The sequence below is a fragment of the Diachasma alloeum genome, unplaced genomic scaffold (genome assembly GCF_001412515.2).
Source record: "Diachasma alloeum isolate Michigan unplaced genomic scaffold, Dall2.0 Dall_scaffold_00203, whole genome shotgun sequence".
NCBI classification, from domain to species: domain Eukaryota; kingdom Metazoa; phylum Arthropoda; class Insecta; order Hymenoptera; family Braconidae; genus Diachasma; species Diachasma alloeum.
In genome coordinates, this window is record NW_021680368.1 from 1,322,488 (window position 1) to 1,347,754 (window position 25,267).

The following is a 25,267-nucleotide window of genomic DNA, read 5'->3' on the forward strand; positions in this document are numbered from 1 at the left end:
GGGGGGGGGGGGGGGGGGGGGGGGGGGGGGGGGGGGGGGGGGGGGGGGGGGGGGGGGGTCTGTGAACCCGAACAGAGCAACTCCGACCCCTTTGGAGAAGTGATGGAAGGAGACTAATTCCTTTACTGACAAGAATAGTTGATTTCAGTGGAGGGAATTGTCTATTTAATTAATTCCTCTCATTTGCGGTGATTAATTTTTTTTTCGATGATCTCCAAGGTCTTGAATGTAATTAAGAGTCTGGGAAGACATTACGGGGGTGAGGGGCAGAGGGGGAGGGAGAAATTCAAGGACAATTAACTGGAAGGATTGATAGGATTTAAAATATTCTAATTCAAATATTTTACTTATTTTTGTTTATAATCCAGGGCTGAATGAGACTGTATAATTTTTTTTGGTGCTTTTATATTTTAAATGAAATAATTTAAATTAAAATCCTGTTGAATTTCTAAAATGAAAATTGTGTTGGATTTCTGTTGGAAGTTCTGTTAGTTTTCGTCTGATTCTGTTGAAAAATTCCACTGCTTTTCTGCGAGTTTTTTTTGTAAAAATAATCAATAGAAAATATTTTATAGGAACGATCGATTAATTTGGATTTTGCTATGTAACTTATTGTATTCAAATATTTTTTATAGTTTTTTTTTGTTTGACTTTTATAATGAAAGGAGAAAGAAATGAAAAAACTTGGAAATTTCATATAAAGAAATCTCTATAGAAAATATTTTGATAGAAAATGAAATATAGAAAAATCCAAATTTAGTGATTTTCCCTGTGAAATATCTTCTATTGAACATTTTTATTGAAAAAAAAACTTGGAAAAAAGCTGCGGAAACTAATAAAATTTCCAATAGAATTTCAATAAAAATCCAATAGAATTTTATAGCGACTTGACTAGAGTATTACGCAGGGAAAAAATTAGAAAATTAGGGAAACTTGCCGAATTCGCTAGACAATTCTATTGGATTTCTATTGAATTTTCTAGTAATTTTTAGCCGATTCTATTGAAATGTCCAATAGAAAATATTCTACAGAACTTATTCTATGGCGGCATTTTCTATAGAATTTTCTCGGCTCAAATTTTCCAAGTTTTTTTGCTTGATTTTCTTGAGGAAAAAAAAAGAAAAATAGAAAAACAGAATGAAAATTTCATCCGAGGGAAATCTATAGAAAATATCTCAATAGAATAAGTTGTATAGAAAAATGAAATTCTATTGACGTTTCCTATAGAGTATTTTTCATTGAACATTTCGCAAGGTTTTTCTATGAATTTTTTGTGGTGCGTGGGCATTAATCATCCCCATTATCATCAAAAAATAATTATCCCTCATTACTCTTCATTAAAAAATAATTTCCCTGAGGAGAATACGATTCAGATCCTCGAAATGCATAAAATTGTTGCAAGTTTAATTTAATTTCCTTCAGCTCCCTTCCATTAATACAATTTTAATTTCTGTTTCAGGGAATACTGTTAACTCACAACACAACGGCGAGGGTCATCGAGTCTAATCAAAGTTTAGTACTCCAGAGTGTAACGAGAAATAGTGCTGGCTACTACGTATGTGCAGCAACGAACTCATTGAGGGAAACCCGGAGCGAACCACTGCTCTTTCGCGTTAAATGTGAGTAATACAGTTAATTAACTGTTGAGTCGTTTACATCAACTTTACCTTTACCACAAACCATTCCCTACTGTCGAGTTTATTTACATAAATTAAAATTACTTTCTGCGGAGAAGTGGACGAAAAAGATGAGTCGACATAATTTCACATGAGTTTTTGATTATTTGTAAAAATATAATTAACTTTCATTAACAGTTTCGTGGGAGTTTTTAAAAATGCCTGAGTATGTAGACGGTGAAGAGACTAAATTTGTAAACACGTAACACTTAGAAAAATACTCTTGAAATTTCCTGTTCTATAAAGAACATATGCCGTAAGCTGTAGCGTAACGCTCCAACGGAAAAGACCTTGAAACATGGAGATTTGATGAAAAATCGATTTTTGATTTTCGGGGCCATTACAATAACTTCCCTGCCGGGAAGTTAAAAAACATTATTCAAAAATTGATTTCCATTCGGTGCAAAAATTTGACATTTAGAGGTTAAACGCAGAGATTTTGACCGAGTCGAATTTTTAAAGAATTGTAATTTTTGATGGGGGCAAAGAGGCACAGAACAAAAATTGTTTAAATGTTTGACATGGTGGAAAGTAGGAATTCCAATTTTTTCAGATTTTTTCTCAACTACGCTCCTGCGTAAAAAATTAAAATCGAAATAGAACGGCGCTCGTGCCATGACGCGACCGATCGAGGGTTAACGACGAATTGGAAAGTCAAGAACTCGAATACTGCATCTATCGGACGGAATAGGAACGCGTGTAAGTAGGTTGCGAGCCCTATCTCTCCCAAGGAGCTACTGTCGAGTGGCGAAAATGTGAACCCGTGCAAGTAAGGTTGCGATCTACGCCCCGCCCCCCATCTGAGTTCCCAATAATTTACAGGAAATTTCCATCGAAATCTTCTTATTGATAAATCAGTCAATTTTCTTGAATATTCAGTAGTAATACCACGAGACCTCCAAAATTATTGGATATTTCCCGATTGTTTTGTTGCGTGGCAACGAGAGGAGGAAGTTTTGCAGATTAAAATCCCGAGCACGCAGCGCGAGGTTTTGATTGTAATGAAAATATTTCCATTAAAATTGATTAATTTGTTTATTTCCAAGAAAAAGATTGTGAAAATTAATAGAAAAATTGGTAATAATGAATTCGATGTGGGATTCTTCTGAGTACGCAGAATTTTTTTTACAAAAATTCAAAAATTCCCTTCGACTTGGAGATGTTTTTCAAAAACTGCACCCAAAAGAGAGCAAGATCTCACTATAAATTTCAAATTTGAAATTTCACCGGTTTTTCGTAGCAAGGGTTAACTTGCTAACGCGGCCATCGCCCGAGGGCCTTCAGCCAGGGAATGTTGGATGTGGAGTGGATTTTTCAGTTCAAAATTCCGTGGAATATTCGATTTGAAAATTGTGTTGAATTTACAGTTGAATATTATGTGGAAAATTGTGATGAAAAATTGGTGTGGAATTTCGGCCCGGCCGGGGCTCGAACCTGGGAGCTTGAGGATATGAATCTCATGCTGCTACCAAGTGCGCCACACAGCCGGGTTAATCTCACTATATTTGCTTCTCTCTCTTTTTCCATCTTCACCCTCCTACCTTCGGAACCTCTCAAGTGTTAACCAATGAAAGTAAATATAAATGCGAAAGAAGAGTCGACGTGGTGGGAAACTTTATAAAGGGGTGCCCTTGAAGGTGTTACTGATGGTGAACAAATAAAACGAATAAAAAACTCAATCTTCTTTAAATGTGAACAAAGGCTCCTTTGATCGAAATAAAGAATTAACTAGAAATGAAACGACAATTTAGACGGAGATGAAAATGAATTTATTATTCATTTCATATAATAAAAACATTTCCATTGAAATTAATTAATTAATTCATTTTTAATAAAAATATTAATAAAAGTAATAAAAACATTTGTAATAAAGAATTTGAATAAAAATCTTGTTAAAACGAATAGAAAAATTAGAAAGAAAAAACTTGATGTCGGATTCTTCTAAATGTGGAAACAATTTTTTTATAAAAATTGAAATATTTCCACGTATGAAAAAATTCAATAAAAAAGCTTAGCGAATTCACTAGGAAATTCTATTGGGATTCTAATAAAATTCTAGGAAATTCTAGGTAACATTCTCTTGGAATTTTTTGCAAAATCCCTGCCGAATAATTTTAACAGAAACAATCTTAAGAGAAAAATTCAAACAGTTGACTGTTGACTGTTTCTATCAAATATCTGATAGAATCAGCGCAAAAACAAATAGAATTCAGCACCGAAATGATAAAACGGTTTAAATCGATTTTGACTATTGGCCATTTTTCAGTGAATATCTCGGAGTCTAAGAGAGATAACTAAATTTTTGTTAGAACCTTTTTTGTAGCACTCAATTTACTCTAGAAAAAAGATTATGACGAAACTTTCGTTATCTCCTTTAGATCCGGAGATATTCTTCAAAAACTCAATTAAGAGATAAGTCGACTTGAACCGTTTTACAACTTCACTACTGAATTTTAACGAGAATTCCCTAGAATTTCAATGGAATCCCCGTATAATTTATAGAGAATTTCAATAGAATTTTCTAGTGAATTCGCTAAGCTTTTCTATTAAATTTTTTCGTACGTATCCCTTTAATTTGGAGATATTTTTCAAAAACTGCAGCCACACGAGAACAAAACCTCTCTATATTGCCTCTTCATTCTAATCCTCCCTCCATCCGCATACTCACTCTCCCACTTTCGTATCCCCTCAAGTCTTAACCAATGAAAGTATAAGTGTGAAAGAAGAGTCGACGATGGTGGTGGGAAACTTCATAAAGGGATGCGCTTGGAGGTGTTACTGACGGGGAACAAATAAAAAGAATAAAAAAGAAAACTCAATCTCTTGTGAATATTTCAAACATACTTAAGCTCGCCTACATTTTTTATGCCCAATTCTCGGGTTATATCGGCGAGAATACGACGTGCCGAAGAGGGTGGAAAGAATGAGGGTCCGAGGAGAGAAATTGGAGGAGCTAGCAAATTTTTTTGTTGGTTTTTTTTTCCCTCCAGCTATCGAGAGGGGAATAAAAATTTTATGTTTACGACTGACCGAAGGTACTCGGGTCCTTGTAATTTTTTTCCTGGATCTGGATTCTTTTTTCGTTTTGAGAGAGGGTTTATCAGGCTGGGTTTATGGGGGGTGGGAATATTTGAATTCAGGAAAATCGGGTCTGGAGGAAGTACGTTGAACCTTGGGGGATGCTTCGGCTGGGATGAGATCTGAAAATATCGTTTGCTATCGAAATTCCATTTTTTATGGGCGGGGGGGAGGCGCTGTATACAGAAAAGAGGAAAAAATGGATGGGGAGATATTTTTTGTTGAGCAAAGGTTTTATTGCTCCATTTTTTTTAATTTGCACATTTCCTTTTGTCCATAGAAAAAAAAAAAGTTTCTGTTTGTGAGGATCCGTTCCATTCTAACATGTAAAAAATAGCAAATCCTGAAGTAAAATTATTTTGTCACCAATTTCCACTGGCGCAGCCCTAAGAATACACCCAAAAAATAATATTGTTGCCTAATGGGTGCAGACTTTACAATATCTCTCTTTATTATAGAAATCCAAATCGACGTCCGGCGATAAAAATTTGGTACTCGAAATTAAGACTCCACAATTAAGGGTCACGAGGTTCAGATTCAGGGTCATGATGGTCAGAATAGGGTCACGAGCGTCAGCATAAGGGTTACGAGGGCTAGAATAAGGGTCAAGTTTAGAATAAGCGACATAAGGGTCACGAGGTTCAGAATCTGGGTCGTAAGGGTCAGAAAAAGGGTGACGAGGTTCAGAATCAGGGTCGGAAGGATCGGAATAAGGGTCACGAGGGTCAGAATCAGGGTCGTAAGGGTCAGAATAAGGGTGACGAGGTTCAGAATCAGGGTCGTAAGGGTCAGAATAAGGATCACGAGGTTCAGAATCAGAGTCGTAAGGGTCAGGAAAAGGGGGACGAGGTTCAGAATCAGGGTCGGAAGGATCGGAATAAGGGTCACGAGGATACGAATCAGGGTCGTAAGGGTCAGAATAAGGGTGACGAGGTTCAGAATCAGGGTCGTAAGGGTCAGAATAAGGGTGACGAGGTTCAGAATGAGGGTCGTAAGGATCCGAATAAGGGTCACGAGGATCAGAATCAGGGTCGTAAGGGTCAGAATAAGGATCACGAGGTTCAGAATCAGAGTCGTAAGGGTCAGAAAAAGGGTGACGAGGTTCAGAATCAGGGTCGGAAGGATCGGAATAAGGATCACGAGGATCAGAATAAGGGTCACGAGCGTCAGAATAAAGGTTTTGAGGGTCAGAACAAGGGTCACGAGGGCTAAAATAATGGTCAGGGTCAGAGTCAGGGTCACGAGGGATATAATGAAGGTTATAAGGGTCAGATTAAGGGTTCCAAGGGTCAGAATAAGGAAGATGGTCAGGTGTGGGTCATATTGATGATGGGGGTCATATTGAAATGAGATTTTCAAACGTTTTGATATGAAGCTTGAACGTCTTAAGGTGATAGTTTCAAAAGTCTTGATGTGAGACATTCAGTCTCAATTTGAGATTTTTACAAGACTGACTGAGATCATAAACCTCAATATCACGGATGAAAAAATTTAATAACAAACCTAGCGAATTGGTTAGAAAATTCTATTGGATTTTGATTGAACTTTCTATTAGTTTTTGGCCGATCCTATTGAAATTATTTATGAAGTTCAAAGAAAAAATCTATTTAATTCAAATAAAGAAATGTTCTTAATATGAGAAAAATCTGTATTTGTTATTAATGAAGAATTTATTTGGATCAAATAATGATTTACTAACGATACAAAACCATTTATTTAATGGAAAACTATTTATTTAATGTAATGTTTCTTCAAATGAAGAAACAGTTTTAATTTGAATAAAAGCATTATTTCATACTATTTAAATAAACTTATTAATTTGATTCAAATAAATCATTTTTTGGTTTAAAACGTAAAAATTTTACTGAACCAGAATTTTTTATCGCTGTTATTATGAAAATAATGTGGTTAAAAGGCACCTGAGTGGATTTGTTCAGTGGAAATCGACGAAAGGGAATAGCTAGAAAGGGAATAATACAAGAGAGAGGCTGGAGGATGGGGTAGTTCTCAAATCGTTCACTGGTCTGCATAACTTTTCCGGGCTTTTACAACGATTTCTATACTGGGTCGCACGTTCTATAGAAGTCACAGCGTGACAAAACGCAGGGGCGTGCCTGGAAAACTTACATTACAACTTCGTTTTTGATATTTCTTGACTCTGTTGCGTGCGGAGCAAGTGTAAAGGTCAGTGATCGATTCGGCAAGACCTCGTTTAACATAACTCAAACTCGGTTTCAAAATTCTGCAAGTTATTCTTGAATTTTTAATGAGGGTGAGAGAGGGAAAAATGCAGCGTTTGAAGTTACTTCTATTGCTCCAGAAGGATTCGTTCTGATACGTTTAACTGAAGCGCAAAAATGAGGGAAAATCATTAATGACTCGAGAGTGCAAATACGGCATATGATTTTTGTTATCTAGATGATGATCTGTGGGGCGAGTTGAGCGGAAAATGTCTGACAATATTTTTGGGGAAAAAAGTAGAAGATATGAGAGAGGTCTCTACACGCACGAAAAAATTTAATAGAAAAATCTATAGAATTCGTTACAAAATTCTATTGAATTTCTATTAAACTTTCTATTAGTTTTTGGCTGATTCTATTTACATGTGCAATAGAAAAAATTCAATAGAAAAAGTTAACAAAATTCGATTTTTCTGTATAACTTATTTTTTTCATATATTTTCTATAGAATTTGCTTGACTCAAATTTTCTAATTTTTTTTCATTCTATTTTTCTTTTCTTCTCATCAAGAAAATCAAACGACAAAACTTAGAAAATTTGAACTGCGAAAATTCTATAGAAAATATCTTAGTAGAATAAGTTATATAGAAAAATGGAATTCTATTGACTTTTTCTACTGAATATTTTCTATTGAACATTTCAATAGAATCGGCCAAAACACTGTTTTTCATAGAACAGTTCAATAAAAATTCAATAGAAAAAGTTAACAGAATTCGATTTTTCTACAGTATAACTTATTTTTTTCATATATTTTCTATAGAATTTGCTCGACTCAAATTTTCTAATTTTTTTGTCATTCTATTTTTCTTTTCTTCTCATCAAGAAAATCAAACGACAAAACTTAGAAAATTTGAGTCGAGCAAATTCTATAGAAAATATCTTAGTAGAATAAGTTATATAGAAAAATGGAATTCTATTGACTTTTTCTACTGAATATTTTCTATTGAACATTTCAATAGAATCGGCCAAAACACTGTTTTTCATAGAACAGTTCAATAAAAATTCAATAGAATTTTCTAACGAATTCGATAGTTTTTTCTATTAAATTTTTTCGTCCGTGTAGACATGCGCCAGTAGAACCTTTCGTTCCCGAGATTAATGCGAAATTCATTCATCTAATTATCGAGTTGTTTTCAAATTAAACATCATGCTGTCGTGAGACTCTTGAGTTGATCCAGAAATTACTACTTGATGAATGAAAATAATAGATAATTGACGAGTTAGACGTGCAAATATGAAGCAATGAAAGAACTCTCAAGCTCGATGTGAGACTTTTATTATTCACCAAGGGTGAATAATGCGAGATTAAGTCAATATATTATTATTTTATTAAATTAAAGTTGTATGAACGTGTCCCAGTTGAGCCGACTCTAACAATGAAAAATAAGTTAAAAATTCCCAAATCAAACAATTATTTATCATTGATAATTTGTTATATTAATTCTAACTAATTCTAATCCGAATTTCGGGATTTTCACGATAAAATTAATCATGACATAAAAACTATTTTTTTCGAAAAACTGTGGTTTCCGGCATTTTAAATTTCTATTTCCGAATATTCTTTTTATAATAAATTATAGTACTACATCATTCGAATTAAAAAATTTAGTTTTAAAAGAGAAAAAAAATTAAATCTGCTGTATCTCTGTCAACTATTCAATTACAGCTCCCGCAGCGCTCATCGTTCATCTTCTCACTTGCATTTTACGGTGAGAAAATAAAAATGATAACAACAATTTCGAGGAAATATTTTAGTGGAATCGCTCATTTCGATTGTCCCTCATTTTGCTCTTTACCCCCTCGCCACCGGATTTACCTGCAACTAATGACAAATGGTTGTAACGGCAGGAGATAGCGTTAATAGTAGTAATGGTAACCTACCAGTCAGCCCCACTTAACGCACGCTCAAGCAAAGCACTTTAAACCCTCAATTTTACCCGGTTAAAAGCTCACCATAGGCTCGTCATTGCCAGTGGTTGTTTGATGAGTTTCCCACTATAGTTTCACGACATCGTTTTACCAAACCACGATTGAATCCGGGGATACGTTTGTGGGGAGCATTTAATCGGTTTAACGCCGCTGCAATTCCCAAATAAAGCATTCAAAAGTTCTTGTTTAACGGAGAACAATAGTGACACGTGTGAAAGAATGATATAGACATCTCTTTCAGAATTTTCTATAGGATCCGTTTGTTGCGATGATCTCTATATTTAAATGTTCAATGCGAAATATTTATTGAAAAAACTCAATGAATTTTATCTTATTTCACAATTTACCATTTTAGATATTTTTCCCTTAAATTTTGCGATTTATGCGAAGGAATTTCTGACAAAAATAGCATAACAAAATAAGTTATTTTTGTAATTTAGATAACAACGATTTGAAAACGTAATAGACTAGGGGGCTAAGCCCCCTCCTCGCTCTGCTCGCCAACACCAATATGACCCCCATTATCCTTATTCTGACCCTTGTAACTCTCATTATACTCCTCGTGAACCTTTTTTTGACCCTTAATTTTTGACCCTTAATTTCGGAGTCTTAATTTCGAGCATCAAATTTTCATCAGCAAAAGTCGATTTGGATTTTTACAATATAGAGAGATATGGAGCGCCTTATTTTGACCCTTGTGACCCTTGGTTTCGGCTCCCCGTGGCCCTTATTTGGACCCTTACTCTGACCCTTATTTAGATCCTGAATCTGACCCTTGTATTTTCATAATATAGAGAGAAAATATTTTATAGAAAAATCGAATTCTATCAACTTTTTCTATTGAATATTTTCTATTAAACATTTCAATAGAATCGACCAAAAACTAATAAAAAGTTCAATCGAACTACAATAGAATTTTCTAATGAATTCGCGACGTTTTTCTCTAAAATTTTTTCGTCCGTGAGATAAACATTATGTGTTTTTAACCCTAGTCTGGTCACCTCACGGGAAAATGCGACTTTAGTCACATTTGCGGCCGCCGTGTTATTTAGGCTCCAGCGTTGCCGAATCCACTCTACACTTCCCGGGCGCGTTTAGCGAGTTCCCGACAACGTCGCTCAACAGGCAATTCCATTTAACACGGGAAAAAATTCTTCTCCTGTTGGAAATAATTTTTTTTCTCCCAGAATTAAGGATACAATATTGAAAAAAAAAATACTAGAATTTTCCAGATACTTCAATTGACGAATTCAATTTTTCTCAAATTTTTCCGGTCAACCAGTCGATGGCAAGGTGAATAAAACTACGTGTTGCGGCAATTCCCTCGCATGGTGACCAGTCTAGGGTTACAGAAGACTACGTATCGTTATATTATAGAATCTTTCACAATAGATTCTCAAAATTCCTACAAATATTCCTACAAAGTTTATAGAACGTTATCTTGAAGAGAAAATTCCCTTTCCTATAAAAATCCTGTTTAAAATCCCGTGAGGAAGTCTCACAAGTTTTTCATTTATCATTTTTTCATCTGGATTTCGCAGTTGCTCCGGTGTGTAAAGAGGACAGGATTGTCGTTGTTGGGGCATCAAGAGGTGAATCGTTGAATATCAGCTGCAGAGTGGAGGCGGATCCCCCGGTGAGAAACTTCCGGTGGAAGTTCAACAACAGTGGGGAGACTCTTGAGGTGTCACCAAGGAGATTCACAATACCAAGGCCAGGTGACACCAATGGGGTTAGCGTGCTTAAGTACACACCGGTCACTGAGCTCGATTATGGCACGCTATCCTGCTGGGCGGACAACGAGGTTGGCGAACAGCCGAAACCGTGTCTATTCCAGATCGTTGCAGCCGGTGAGTAATTACAAATGTTTAATATTGACACATAAAAAAATACATATTATTGAATTTACATAAAAATATGAATAATACATATTATTGAATTTATAATGTAGAGTGGAGACTTTTGAGTGAAAATCAGATAGCTGTTTATTTTTATATACTTATAATTAATTCTATAGTCATATGTTCTATAGAAATTCCTCTCCTTAAATCTAAGTTTTTTCATTTGAGTTTTTCAATCAGCAAAGAAAAACAATGCAGTTGACAAAATCAAGGAATTTATAGCAAGAAATTTCTACGAAAAATGTGTCAGTAGTGTAAATTATAAACAATATTTTCCGTTACATATTTCTATTTTTTTAACGAGCACGAAAGCTGCAGAATTTTGTAATACAAGCGGCGATAAATAAAAGGAACCATCAGCAGAAGTTTTATAGAAATTTAATAAAAAATTTTGGTGAATCATTTCGAAGAATTTTAATACTTTTTTTATTTGAAATTCTTCAATTAAAATAATCCACATGAGGAATTCCATGGGAAAGTGGAGCAAAACATTTCTTGTTGTTAATTTTCCTGGGAGAGAGAGCATTCGACATTCAACCAGTAAAAACCAATGCTCGTTAGCGTAGTAAACGTAGGAAAATCCTGCCGTCGACACGGACATTGAAATAAAATGGCCCATACCATTTCAACAGATTCCTCCCTCATTCTGGGTCGAGAGGTGTACTTACATAATCACCAATACCATCAGTTCAGCTGGGCGAGACTCGCCAGGAATATTAAGCAACCTTTCATGCCTCCATCAAAAAATCCCACATCCTCGTGTTGCATCAGTGGGATTTTATAATCCCACATTTTACCAAAATTGGGAACAGAAAATGGGGGGAAAAGAATTATGGTAATTAGAGAGGACGAGATTAATCAAACTAGAGAGGATTTTGTAGCACTGGAGAATAATTTTAGTGTCATTTTTGGTAGACATGCGATTGCTTCAATAATAAATAGCTTTCAGAAAGATCATTTCAGAAGATCTTGCTCAGTAGATTGAAGAATTTATTTATTCATTTATTTATTTGTTTATTTATCCATTTATTTATGTAATTATTCATTAAATTTTTTTTTTATCCAGAGCATTCAAGCATTCGATTTGTTCTCCTAAAAAGATTACAATGCTAAAAATTATTTATTTATTGAACACGAAAATTCTGAATCTATTCCATTTCATAACTTCACACATTATTCGAAATTTTAAATGCCGAAAAATCGAATTCTGTTAAATTTTCCGACAGAATATTCTCTATTGGACATTTCAATAGAAGCGGCCAAAAACTATTAAAACTTCAATAGAAATCCAATAGAAGTTTTTAACTACTTCGCTAGGTTTTTCGATTAAGGATGTTAATCCAAAATCGCAAGTAGTTGAAAAAAATTGATTTTTTTAAAACTTAGAGATGAAGATATTCCCTTTACGTTGATACAAATTTCAATCCACCAACCCATGTTCATTATTTAGAAATGAAATAAACAAAATGCACCCAATGCATGGGCTAACATGCGCTTATATGGGATAAAATCATTCAAATATTTCCTCTTTTTGCCCGGGTACCCCAGATTTTTCTCTGGCCATTAAATTCAGTATGATTTTACACTGTAGGTGAATTATCAATTTGAACATAAATTTCATAAAAGCCCCTGTATAAGGAAAACTTAGTTCATTCATTTCTACCGAGGTTATTGCGATTAATGTTTTTTAACGATAGGAAATTTAGTTTTATTTGTCAGTAGTGAAGTGGTAAAACGGTTTAAGTCGAAATCTAAGGGAGATAGCTAAATTTTCATCAAGACCTTTTTTGTAGCATTCACTTTGCTCTAGAAAAAAGTTTATTACGAAAATTTCATTATCTCCTTTACTTTCGGAGATATCCTTCAAAAACTCAACTAAGAAATGAGTCGACTTAAGGGGAGACTACTATGAGTTTTAAAAGACGTGGGTGATTGGCGTGAGACTTTTCATACATTGAAGATCGATTATATACATCTGAAAACGAATAATTGGTGCAAAAAGAATTTGTTTTATTGTTCGTTTGCCCGAAAACGCTTAAAATGCCAAAAACAGTGCAGGACCTCCAATTTTTGAGGTACGAAGGATTTTTTTTTTTCAAAATTTTCGGAAAAATATGTAGAATAACAATAACGAACTATTTTTTTTTAATTCGCCTCTTACATGGCTAAATTTGCTTTTTTTGTATTTTTGTACACAAATAGTGAATTTTTTTATATGAAAAAAATCAAAATCGCTATGTAGGAGTGGAATTCCAAAAAACGGGCTTCCAAAAAAAATCTTTAGTAGCTAAAAAATTGGAGGCCCTGGACTGTTTTTAGCATTTTAAAAGTTTTCGGGCAAACGAACAACAAAAAAAAATTTTTTTGCACTAATTATTCGTTTTCAGATCTATATAATCGATCTTCAACGTATGAAGTAGTCTCCTCTTAAATCGTTTTACCACTTCGCTACTGATGTTCTGCCGTCAGCCGAAAAAATTACAGAATTTTCCTTGACCATGAAAAAAAAACACATTAATGGACAATTTACCGACACCGCCTAAACATCCTTAAATTTTTTCGTGGGCGCATCAGTGAATTTCTCGATAAAGAAATTGTTCCCCAACTTTGTGTGATGAAATATTCCAAAAACATGAGACGCAAATTTGCGAGAATAACGTTAATTAAAGTGGCAAAACTAATTTGATAATGAGAGATGTATTTGGATGCTGCTGTGTTGCAGGTAAGCCCTTTCCAGTGCGTAATTGTACTCTCGCGAATCAGACGTATACGAGTGTGGAGGTGAAATGTGTCCCTGGGTATGACGGGGGATTACCTCAGAAGTTCGTCCTCGAGGTTTATCACGGGGATTTCGATTTTTTGGAGACTTTGGAGCCAAGGTGGAATGTAACCAGTGAAGATCCTTTTTTCGCACTTTCGGGACTGGAGGCTTCGGTGGACGCTGGGGTCCATGTGGCGGTTTATGCGCTCAATGCCAAGGGACGGAGCCTACCGATGGTGTTGAGTGAAGTCACTTTTCGAGATGCGGAGAAACGAACTGGTAAGTCAATCTAATATACCATTTTTTATTTTTTTGTAGTGCAGGGAATAATAGCGGGGGCGTGCAGTTGACAGATCAATGAAAACATGTCGGCTTTCCCCACACGGAAAAATTTATATTTTGAAAAGTATATAAAAACATATCTTAAATTGGCCCAATTTATATATAAAATATATATAATAATGATATAAATAATAAAATATATATAATATAATTTATATAAAAAATATATAAAATATGTGTGGCCTATTTTTTTTAATGTTTTATATATGTTAAAATATATTTTATGTCACACGGCGATAAAAGTATTATGTGGCGAATGTGGCTTTATAATCCGAGTCTTCGGCTACATTCGCCAGATAATACTTTTATCGCCGTGTGACATAATATACTATTTTCCATATTTTTATATATTCTTTATCAATTTGAAAAATATATAGAATTGGCCCATATTATATATATTTTTTATATTTTTTTTATGGGGGTCGAGGAGTTTAAAGTAGCTCTATCTTTGCGGCACGAGTCATTGAGTGCTTTCACAATAAAGAGATTCTGAAAATTGTTTTTTTATGTCTCAATTAGTGAAATGAATTATAGCGGTCATGAACGTAAGAATCATTTCGTTCTATAATTTGTTTAACCCTCGATCAGTCGGTCAATGAGCGCAGCACCGCCCGTTTTCATTTTTTTATATTTTAGCGTGGTTCTCGATGCTTAAAAAGTCTGAAAAAATTAGAATTCCTAGTTCCATCCTTTTATTAAGCATTGGCGTTGTCCACTTTTTTCGGGAAATTCGTTTAGCTAAAAAAAGAAAAGAAACGTCAAACGGACAAAAAAGCGGCGCGGCACCGCCCGGTGCGAGTGAGTCCCTGTCGACCCCTCGAGTGACAGTGTTGCCACATTCACTGCCACACTTGAACTGCGCGCATAGCGGTAAACGTCAAGGTGGCAACAACGCGCTCGGTTTAACCCTAGTCCGGTCACCAAACGCGATCCTGCGAATTTGGTCACTCTACACTGCCCGGGCGCGTTTAGCGAGTTTCCAGCAACGTCGCGTCATGAGCAATTTCATTTATAACATAGGAAAAAATAAGTCATTTGTCCGAAATAATTTGTTTTCTTAAGGAATTTTTGGAAATAAATTGTTCTAAAAACTACAATAATTTTTTAGATACTTCAATTGACAAAGTCAATGTTTTTCAAATTTTAAGGTTAACCAGTCGACGGGGTTTCCCTCATAGGCGGATGAATTTAGGGTTAACTCAGAGGTTAAAGGGGGATACATAATTCTCGGAATTTTATTCCCCCCCCCCCTTCAGTCCCTGTAGTATCTTGTACGAAGATTGGACTGTAAATTGTTCGCTCCGGCGGGCGCAAAGTAATCATTTCTCTACCGTTTCAAGGGAGGGAAAAAATGAATTCTGGCTTTACGCCTACCCAGGTAGGAATTATATAGGCTGACGATGGAAACAAGCCTATGCGAGCCTAGGTTTGGCGAGAGTCAGTGACTCAGGCCTGGGACGCGCTTGATGTCATCGTTCACTCGAGCCTGAAATGAAGGCGATTCAAAGGGCCATTGCCGAGGTTCAATTCAGGCGTAGCCCAGGTTTTGAGTATTGAGGCTCAGTACGTCGACTTATTCGAGCCTCTACAAGGCCTCAAAAATGAAAGTTTCGATTACATTCCTTAATTTTTATATCGATTAACGTTTCTGATGCTAATGAAACACTCGGAGGCGCCAGAAATGTCGAAATAAAAATTTTTTTTTCACCTGGGACCAAAGTGTCATCTTGGATTTTTCAGGGGAAAGTCGGCTGTCGGCAAAATCGAATTTTTCCGCCGAGTGAACGTTGATTCTGTATTTTCTGGCCCGCCTAATGCCACTGAGACCCTCACTTGCCCCAGAAATGCGGAAATAAAAAATTTTTTTTTTCACCCAGAGCCAAAGTGCCATATTTAGGCTTTTTTCGGGGGGAAAGTCGACTTTCGCCAAAATCGAATTTTTCCGCCGAGTGAACGTTGATTCTGTATTTTCTGGCCCGCCTAATGCCACTGAGACCCTCACTTGCCCCAGAAATGCAGAAATAAAAAAATTTTTTTTTTCACCCGGAGCCAAAGTGCCATATTTAGGCTTTTTTCGGGGGGAAAGTCGACTTTCGCCAAAATCGAATTTTTCCGCCGGGTGAACGCTGATTCTGTATTTTCTGGCCCGCCTAATGCCACTGAGGCCCTCACTTGCCCCGGAAATGCAGAAATAAAAAAATTTTTTTTTTGCACCCAGAGCCAAAGTGCCATATTTAGGCTTTTTTCGGGGGGAAAGTCGACTTTCGCCAAAATCGAATTTTTCCGCCGGGTGAACGCTGATTCTGTATTTTCTGGCCCGCCTAATGCCACTGAGGCCCTCACTTGCCCCGGAAATGCAGAAATAAAAAAATTTTTTTTTTGCACCCAGAGCCAAAGTGCCATATTTAGGCTTTTTTCGGGGGGAAAGTCGACTTTCGCCAAAATCGAATTTTTCCGCCGGGTGAACGCTGATTCTGTATTTTCTGGCCCGCCTAATGCCACTGAGGCCCTCACTTGCCCCGGAAATGCAGAAATAAAAAAATTTTTTTTTTGCACCCAGAGCCAAAGTGCCATATTTAGGCTTTTTTCGGGGGGAAAGTCGACTTTCGCCAAAATCGAATTTTTCCGCCGGGTGAACGCTGATTCTGTATTTTCTGGCCCGCCTAATGCCACTGAGGCCCTCACTTGCCCCGGAAATGCAGAAATAAAAAAATTTTTTTTTTGCACCCAGAGCCAAAGTGCCATATTTAGGCTTTTTTCGGGGGGAAAGTCGACTTTCGCCAAAATCGAATTTTTCCGCCGGGTGAACGCTGATTCTGTATTTTCTGGCCCGCCTAATGCCACTGAGGCCCTCACTTGCCCCGGAAATGCAGAAATAAAAAAATTTTTTTTTTGCACCCAGAGCCAAAGTGCCATATTTAGGCTTTTTTCGGGGGGAAAGTCGACTTTCGCCAAAATCGAATTTTTCCGCCGGGTGAACGCTGATTCTGTATTTTCTGGCCCGCCTAATGCCACTGAGGCCCTCACTTGCCCCGGAAATGCAGAAATAAAAAAATTTTTTTTTTGCACCCAGAGCCAAAGTGCCATATTTAGGCTTTTTTCGGGGGGAAAGTCGACTTTCGCCAAAATCGAATTTTTCCGCCGGGTGAACGCTGATTCTGTATTTTCTGGCCCGCCTAATGCCACTGAGGCCCTCACTTGCCCCGGAAATGCAGAAATAAAAAAATTTTTTTTTTGCACCCAGAGCCAAAGTGCCATATTTAGGCTTTTTTCGGGGGGAAAGTCGACTTTCGCCAAAATCGAATTTTTCCGCCGGGTGAACGCTGATTCTGTATTTTCTGGCCCGCCTAATGCCACTGAGGCCCTCACTTGCCCCGGAAATGCAGAAATAAAAAAATTTTTTTTTTGCACCCAGAGCCAAAGTGCCATATTTAGGCTTTTTTCGGGGGGAAAGTCGACTTTCGCCAAAATCGAATTTTTCCGCCGGGTGAACGCTGATTCTGTATTTTCTGGCCCGCCTAATGCCACTGAGGCCCTCACTTGCCCCGGAAATGCAGAAATAAAAAAATTTTTTTTTTGCACCCAGAGCCAAAGTGCCATATTTAGGCTTTTTTCGGGGGGAAAGTCGACTTTCGCCAAAATCGAATTTTTCCGCCGGGTGAACGCTGATTCTGTATTTTCTGGCCCGCCTAATGCCACTGAGGCCCTCACTTGCCCCGGAAATGCAGAAATAAAAAAATTTTTTTTTTGCACCCAGAGCCAAAGTGCCATATTTAGGCTTTTTTCGGGGGGAAAGTCGACTTTCGCCAAAATCGAATTTTTCCGCCGGGTGAACGCTGATTCTGTATTTTCTGGCCCGCCTAATGCCACTGAGGCCCTCACTTGCCCCGGAAATGCAGAAATAAAAAAATTTTTTTTTTGCACCCAGAGCCAAAGTGCCATATTTAGGCTTTTTTCGGGGGGAAAGTCGACTTTCGCCAAAATCGAATTTTTCCGCCGGGTGAACGCTGATTCTGTATTTTCTGGCCCGCCTAATGCCACTGAGGCCCTCACTTGCCCCGGAAATGCAGAAATAAAAAAATTTTTTTTTTGCACCCAGAGCCAAAGTGCCATATTTAGGCTTTTTTCGGGGGGAAAGTCGACTTTCGCCAAAATCGAATTTTTCCGCCGGGTGAACGCTGATTCTGTATTTTCTGGCCCGCCTAATGCCACTGAGACCCTCACTTGCCCCAGAAATGCAGAAATAAAAAAATTTTTTTTTCACCCAGAGCCAAAGTGCCATATTTAGGTTTTTTTTGGGGGGAAAGTCGACTTTCGCCAAAATCGAATTTTTCCGCCGAGTGAACTTTGATTCTCTATTTTCTGGCCCGCCTAACGCTACTGAAACCCTCACTTGCCCCAGAAATTCAGAAATAAAAAAATTTTTTACACAAGCAACTGTACATAGTCCCGTCAGTCTTTTTCATAAGTTGCTCTGGATTCATAAAAGGAGTTATGAAGCGATAAGAAATTATTTGAACACATATCCGTAAACATTAATATGATTTATTTAAAAGAAGTGAGATTGAGCCTTTAAAATTTTGTAATTCAAGGCTTGGACCAAGCCTTGGCGCCAAGCATTGTTCAAGCCTTACGGACTAAGTCTGAAACGAGGTGATCATTTTGGGGCTGAAGGAGGTCTGAGCCAAGGCTGAGCTCTAGCCTTGGTTGAGCATTTCAAAGCCTTACTCCAGGGCTTGATGAGTCCTGTTTCTATCGTCAATTCCTACCTGGGATATACCAAAATTGTGAAAATATTCGGTTCTAACCACAACCACAGTTAAATTTTCTTGAGATAATTGAAGTAAAAGTTACCTTTTCCGTCGAGTTTTTCGTTCAATAATGAATTCAAAATGACAAAATCCCTTGAAATTGCAGTAGAACTGAAATGTCACGTAATAAAGATTTCCAACAAGTGTACCGGAAATTGCAGGCAAAAATTTTCAACAGTATATCCTGTTGAAGTCGTTTTGTAGGCCACCCCTGTGCCCCCTGGCCTATATTCCACTACGAGAGAACCTCTAAGTAACATTTTTATTACTCCTCAGGCCCTCACCAAACTTTTTTAACCATCAAAAACAGTGCACGAACAAAAGTATGCAGCGAATCCCCTCGGAAAACCCCATTTAACGTGTTTGTTAGCTCTGCATCCACGGTTATTCACAAAGTTAAGAGCTCTCAGGGTGAAATCTCGCGTAAAACAGGGAGGAAGTGAATAAAAGTCGACGTACAGATAAAGTTGAATGCTGGAGAAAAAAACTCCTACCTTTAATGAGAAGCGAATATAATTCTTTCTATCAATTAGTTGATGATCGGTTTACTTAATAATTTTTGAGATTTCACTACAGAAAATGTTAATTGATTATAAACTTCTTTACAAAATACTTTCTTCCAATATCTCTTTAAGGAACTTCCGCCGTAAGTATATGGGAGTAGAAGGAAATGGTCTGCAGAGCTGAAATTCTGAGAGTATATTCTTTGAGTGATTACAAATATTCTCCCGAAGTCCCAAAACACTGAACCACGTAGATTGTTGAGGAGAAAATATGAAAAATGTGTCATCAACACAGAGTCTTATGGCACCACTTTTTCAAAAATCACAAAAATAATCGACAATGGAATAAAAATCCAAACGCTTCACGAATAGAACCGTATATATTTCAGGAACATATCCCCACAATTTCATTAGCCTTCACCACAGGGATTATTTGTAATTGTTGAAAATGTATAACATAGTTCAGGATTTTAGTTACGTTAGAGAAAACTGATGGCTGAACATGGCAACGTTGAGGGAGGTTAGAGTGCGTCCGGCGGAGGCCATCGTGTGAACTCCGCCAAGGCCTCTACTAGAGATTCTATAGTACAGTATAGGATTTTATCGGGACACAAGAATACCAACTGCGTCGAATAAAAATGCGTGGTTGCCAAATCTCTCATGAAAATTTTTATTTGTAAAAAAATTCGGATGGATAATATTTCGGAATAAAAATTATTTGGAATTGATTAATCATAAATAATAAATGCAAAGAAACCTACACGACGAAAGTTCAATACACCCGTGAACTTTTCTCATTTCATTATTATTTTTTTTCAAAGGATGCAGCGAAGTGTCGGAATCTTTGATATTCTCCCCCCCCCCCTCATAACCCCAAAATTTACTGCGGAAGTTCCTTAATATTCCCCAGAAAAAATCTTGACAAACTGAATTTCATAGAAAAATCACAACTTATTAATTTTTTTTCATGAAATTTTTCGTAATAAGAAAATTAATAGAGATAAGTTTAAATAAAATGACTAGAAAAAGTGATGGCATTCTCAAAAGAATTTCTCAGAAAATACCCCAGAAAATTCTATTGAATGTTTCCTACGTCCTGAATTTCTTTTCTCCTATTTTTATTTCCCATGTGTTACGTTCGCGAAAATGTGTGTCACGGAGTTCGAGGCAGGTTGATGCCTGAGGTTTTGTCTCGAGGGTTGGCTTCGGGTATTATATCTCCATACAACATTAGCGATAGTGCTGGGCTGGGTGATCCGTCTTGCTTACCACCCCCTCCACGTTGACGCCTCCCTCTCACAGACATCTCCGTGCGTTCCAATGGATTCAACCATCTGTTTCATACCGAAACTCGAAAGGCAAAAGTTTTCAACATTAGCCTTTATCTGCCTGACGTTTATTTATGCCTGGTGCTTTCTGCAATATGGGATTAGCTAGAATTCAATTCGAGGTTTATCTCGGGAAATAATGGTGCTAGGAGTAAGTGTCAATTGGAATTTTTTGTGGAAAACTTGATGATTCCCAGAAGGAAAATATCAAATTTTATTACCTTTAAGGACTTTTGGAGATGAGAGGAAAAATGGCCTAAGAATAGCATTTTTTGCTAGGGGACTCCGCCCCCTGCTCGCTTCGCTCGCCAACCCCGGGGAGGGTTCCCCCCCTCCGCTCGCTTCGCTCACTCCCCCCTATCTCCTTGAGTTCAAATGAGGATCGGAAATACCCCGTCTTTGACAGGTGTTGGATAACTGATATCAGTGGTAGTCATCTTCAATAGACTCAGTTCCATATAACCCCGATATGACCCTCATGACCCTTGTGACCTTTGTGACCCTATGACCCTTATGAACCCTGAAAATTTTTGCGTTATCTCAATTTACAAAATTACTCTATAGAGAGATTATTCAAAAATTGGCGAAGAATGACGGAAATAAGTGGAATAATTAAATACAATTCTGTAGCGAAGCGGTAAAGCGGCACGAAGAGAAAAATTGAATAAAAATTACCAGAAAAAAAAATGTAAAAATTACGTGTCGACTTGATTCGATCCCACAATAAACGGCGATTTTTATAATCCGTCTCAACAATTAATTTTCCAGCATCTCCCTCCACATTTTCTCCCACATCCACCCTAAACCTAGTTCTTCACCAAACAAGATTATTACAACAATTTAGCTAGCTCCCTTAGATTCGAAGATATTTCTCGAAAACTCAGCTACGGGATAAATCGACTTGGACCGTTTCACAGCTTCGCTACTGGATTTCACCTTCGTATGCCTCGACAACTCCGAATCCGTATCTTTTCAATTTAATATTCTTTCTATTGAAAAAAACGTGTGAAAAACCTAGCGATATTTTCGAGAAAAGCTGACAATTATATGCGAGAATAAAAGTGGGAGCCTCTGCAGCCCAGACAGTGGTTAAGTACGTTATATGTGCCAGTTTACGTCGCAGATGTACCTGGAAAATTATTTATACTGAGCAAAGAGGAAAATTAGGTTGACAAGGAGGCGACTCGTGAAAATTACACGAGGAATTCTCTCATTTTTTAGTGAAACTCAGCTGAATGGGTGGAGGGAAGGCGAGAATGGTAGTAATTAAGGGCGTTTAGAGAGTTCTCTCGAGGCATGTGGAGGTGGAATTGTTATAAATATGATGAAAAGTTCAGAAGAGGGTATTTTTGAAAATAATGTCAGAAGACCCTCCATGTTGATAATTTGCGGTTCAAATTTTTATCAAGTGGCAATTTCACGGAAGTTTCAGAGAATTGCGTAATTCTTTGAAATTTCAGTTCAATTGTTCCTTCAAAGTTGATAGAAATCAGATCAATACATGTAAGTATATTCTTGAATTTTCAATTAATTGAAAGTTCTGTCTAATTTGGTGCTAAATAGTGATATTTCTGCCGAGAATTTCAATTAGTTAAGGAATGTACGTCTTCTTGGTGCTTCAAAATTACGAATCCCATTGAGTTTCCACTGAAATTTAACATTTCATGATTTATTTTCCCCTTAAATAGAATACAATGTGCATGAAATTTCAAATTTTCTTCTAACATTATTCTTGGAGAGAACTTCATGGGCTTAAGGATATTTAGCCAAAACCCGCATTATTCACCACAATTTTGATATTGTCTCATATGCCAGGTTCATGTTTGAGCCACACGTTAGTAATAATCTTAATCCTTCCATCGGGGCATCCTGTGAGAAATTAATTTCTGAAAATCGCTTCTTGTAACATTACGCTTAGGGAACTTTGATCGAGATGTTGCATGGGTTAGACACTCAAGATATTGAAAAAAAAAACAGAAGCCATTTACTTTAGACTATGGAGAATCTATCGCCGGCGAGAACAAGTAGGGGACCGGGCCATATAGGCGTGACATCTTCGATTGATTTTCGAATTCCTCTAAAAAAAAATTGACCGCCATTACGAGTCGAGCAACGCGACAACACCGCACAACAGCTGATCGCGGTCGGTAAAGTCGGTGACGATAATTCAGTGCCGGAAGCATATGGACACGTATAACACACACAAACATTCATCTCACTGTTACAACCCCACTACTAGCCGAAGCGTGCGATGTTGCCCGATCAAAATTCGACTGTTACCACTGCAGCCACAAGTCCTCCATTATTTATGAATATTTTCTTTAATTCTTGTTTTTGAGACCGGAAAAGTACGCCATAACACTTCCAATTTGGTGAGAAAAATAATTTGTAACATGAATGATTTATCTAGTCATTTTTATTTTTCTTTCAACTGAGTTGTCCACTTGATGGGTTAAACATCCTTATATATAGGCTTTATTATTTTTCATAGGCTTTTATAGGCTTTTATAGGCTTTTATTATTTTTCAATAAATCTACTTGACCTGCATGGGCTTTCTAAGTGAATCTTGTTTATTAATTATGCATTTATCAAGGGAATGAACGATACTCATAGAAATGTTTCCGACATTAATATCTGAATCAAATTTTCCAACTGTTAAAATATTCTAGACCACTACATTTCCCGTAATATATTCCCTCGTTTAATCTAAAACAAAATTTTTCTCATCTAATTTTTCATTTTTTGGACTTAAATAAACTCATATAGAGTGAAAAAAATTAATTAACTCCCCCTGAACCTCGACTCCCAACGAGCAGAGAATAAAAGAGAAAAACGCAAGGGCTGTATGAGTAGCATAAAAACGTCGACTCAGTAAACTCCTCCGTTCCCTCAGTCTGTCCCTCACGCCAGAAGAAAATGAGGTAAACAGTAGCTAAGTGAAGTTAACGACGCTAGCAACGAAAGAAAGCACTTTCTGTGACAAATGTACATTGGAGAGATGCTGGAAATTACCTTGAGAAAAATAAGCAGGATTAGGTCTGTCCTGCATGAGCACTCAGAGTCCTTCTTGTACAGGAGAGAACGTACATCGCCATGGGGGGAGGGAAGACGTGACTCTGTAGAGTGGGTGAAAGTAGACAGGAGTGTGAAAGTGAGAGTCGTGAGGTTCAATTATTAATCCGATCAAAAAAACAATTTAACATTGGTTTAAATGGGAGATGTGGAGAGAAAAACGTGAATATCTCGGAAACTAGATGCGACAAAGTGGGCCCTTTTCACGTGGACGTACACAAATGATCTAACCCTCAACACCAAAGAGGCCTTAAGGGTCTTAAGGGCCGAAGGCTCGACTCGTGCCCACTCGGCTTGTCTCGTCTCGTCTATCGCTCGGCTGCGCGTGTCCTACGACTCTCCCTAAAAACATTACCTCACTCGTATTAACATTCCCCCTTTTTCACACTTGTAACTTCCCGAGTGGAAATTCTGTTCAGGTCTTGATCAGAAACTGATCAAGTCCGATCCGAAATTCTGATCAGGCGTGTTACGCCTCTGCCTTAGGTTTTTCCACTAGGGTTTCTCCGCCTTCCATCATTAGGCATTAATTAAATTTAATTTTTTGAGAGAAAAAATTAGTAACTTCCTAGCCGGGAATCGAACCCGGGACCTCCCAATGTCGCGTCGGATGCTCTTACCATCTGAGCTACCAGGATACTTACGAATTTCACTCTCAAATTGACTCATACCCGAGTGGAAATTCTGCTCAGGTCTTGATCAGAAACTGATCAAGTCCGATCCGAAATTGTGATCAGGCGTGTTACGCCTCTGCCTTAGGTTTTTCCACTAGGGTTTCTCCGCCTTCCATCATTAGGCATTAATTAAATTTAATTTTTTGGAAGAAAAAATTAGTAACTTCCTAGCCGGGAATCGAACCCGGGACCTCCCAATGTCGCGTCGGGTGCTCTTACCATCTGAGCTACCAGGACACTTACGAATTTCACTCTCAAATTGACTCATACCCGAGTGGAAATTCTGTTCAGGTCTTGATCAGAAACTTATCAAGTCCGATCCGAAATTCTGATCAGGCGTGTTACGCCTCGGCCTTAAGTTTTTCCACTAGGGTTAATATACGATTTTGTCATTAGGCCCGATAAGCCGCGATTTTAACCTCGCTTCGCTCGGTTAAATCGCACTTTTCGGGCCTAGTGACGAAAATTAGTTATTCTAACACATAAATTTAGAAATTTCAGATTTAATAAATATAATGCTTTCACTCGGAAGCAAAAATATCCAGAATTGTGCTCTCTACATTTTGCTCCATTGCCCCTATTTAATTCATTTCGTTTTACCATTCCATTGCAAAATCCGCTTTTGAAAATTAAACATTTTCCGAATAAAATATTCAAACTATTCGACGCCACTAACGCAAGTTTAAACTAGAAAGCATCGACTCGGATCGATTAGTACAAAATAAGAAAAAATAAAATCCAATAAAATGAGAAAAAAAAATGTACGAAAATGTTTCACAAATTTTCATCAGCTAAACCGATAAAACCTAAAAAATGGGATGAAACTTTGGGTACAGTGGAAGAGTAGAACTTTATATTTCAGATAAATTGTGGACTCAGTCAATCATGAGTCAAGAATAATGCACGCGTCTTTTTCGATATTTTAGAGGGGCTTCTAGGTGTTCTTTGTGT

The 25,267-nt window shown here is 37.3% G+C and overlaps 1 protein-coding gene and 1 non-coding gene across 2 annotated transcripts in view; one reads left to right on the plus strand and one right to left on the minus strand.

The window, feature by feature from the left end:
• The window catches only part of LOC107035956 (hemicentin-1), a 222,807-nt gene that overhangs the window by 184,737 nt on the left and 12,803 nt on the right, over positions 1 to 25,267 (plus strand). Inside the window, exons 10-12 of the mRNA XM_015253624.2 lie at positions 1,460 to 1,619; positions 10,465 to 10,773; positions 13,547 to 13,864. Of these exons, the coding sequence (XP_015109110.2) occupies positions 1,460 to 1,619; positions 10,465 to 10,773; positions 13,547 to 13,864 (787 nt within the window). The remainder of the gene's footprint in view (positions 1 to 1,459; positions 1,620 to 10,464; positions 10,774 to 13,546; positions 13,865 to 25,267) is intronic.
• Trnas-cga lies at positions 24,480 to 24,553 on the minus strand. The gene has a single exon. It is a non-coding gene; the product is annotated as a tRNA-Ser (tRNA).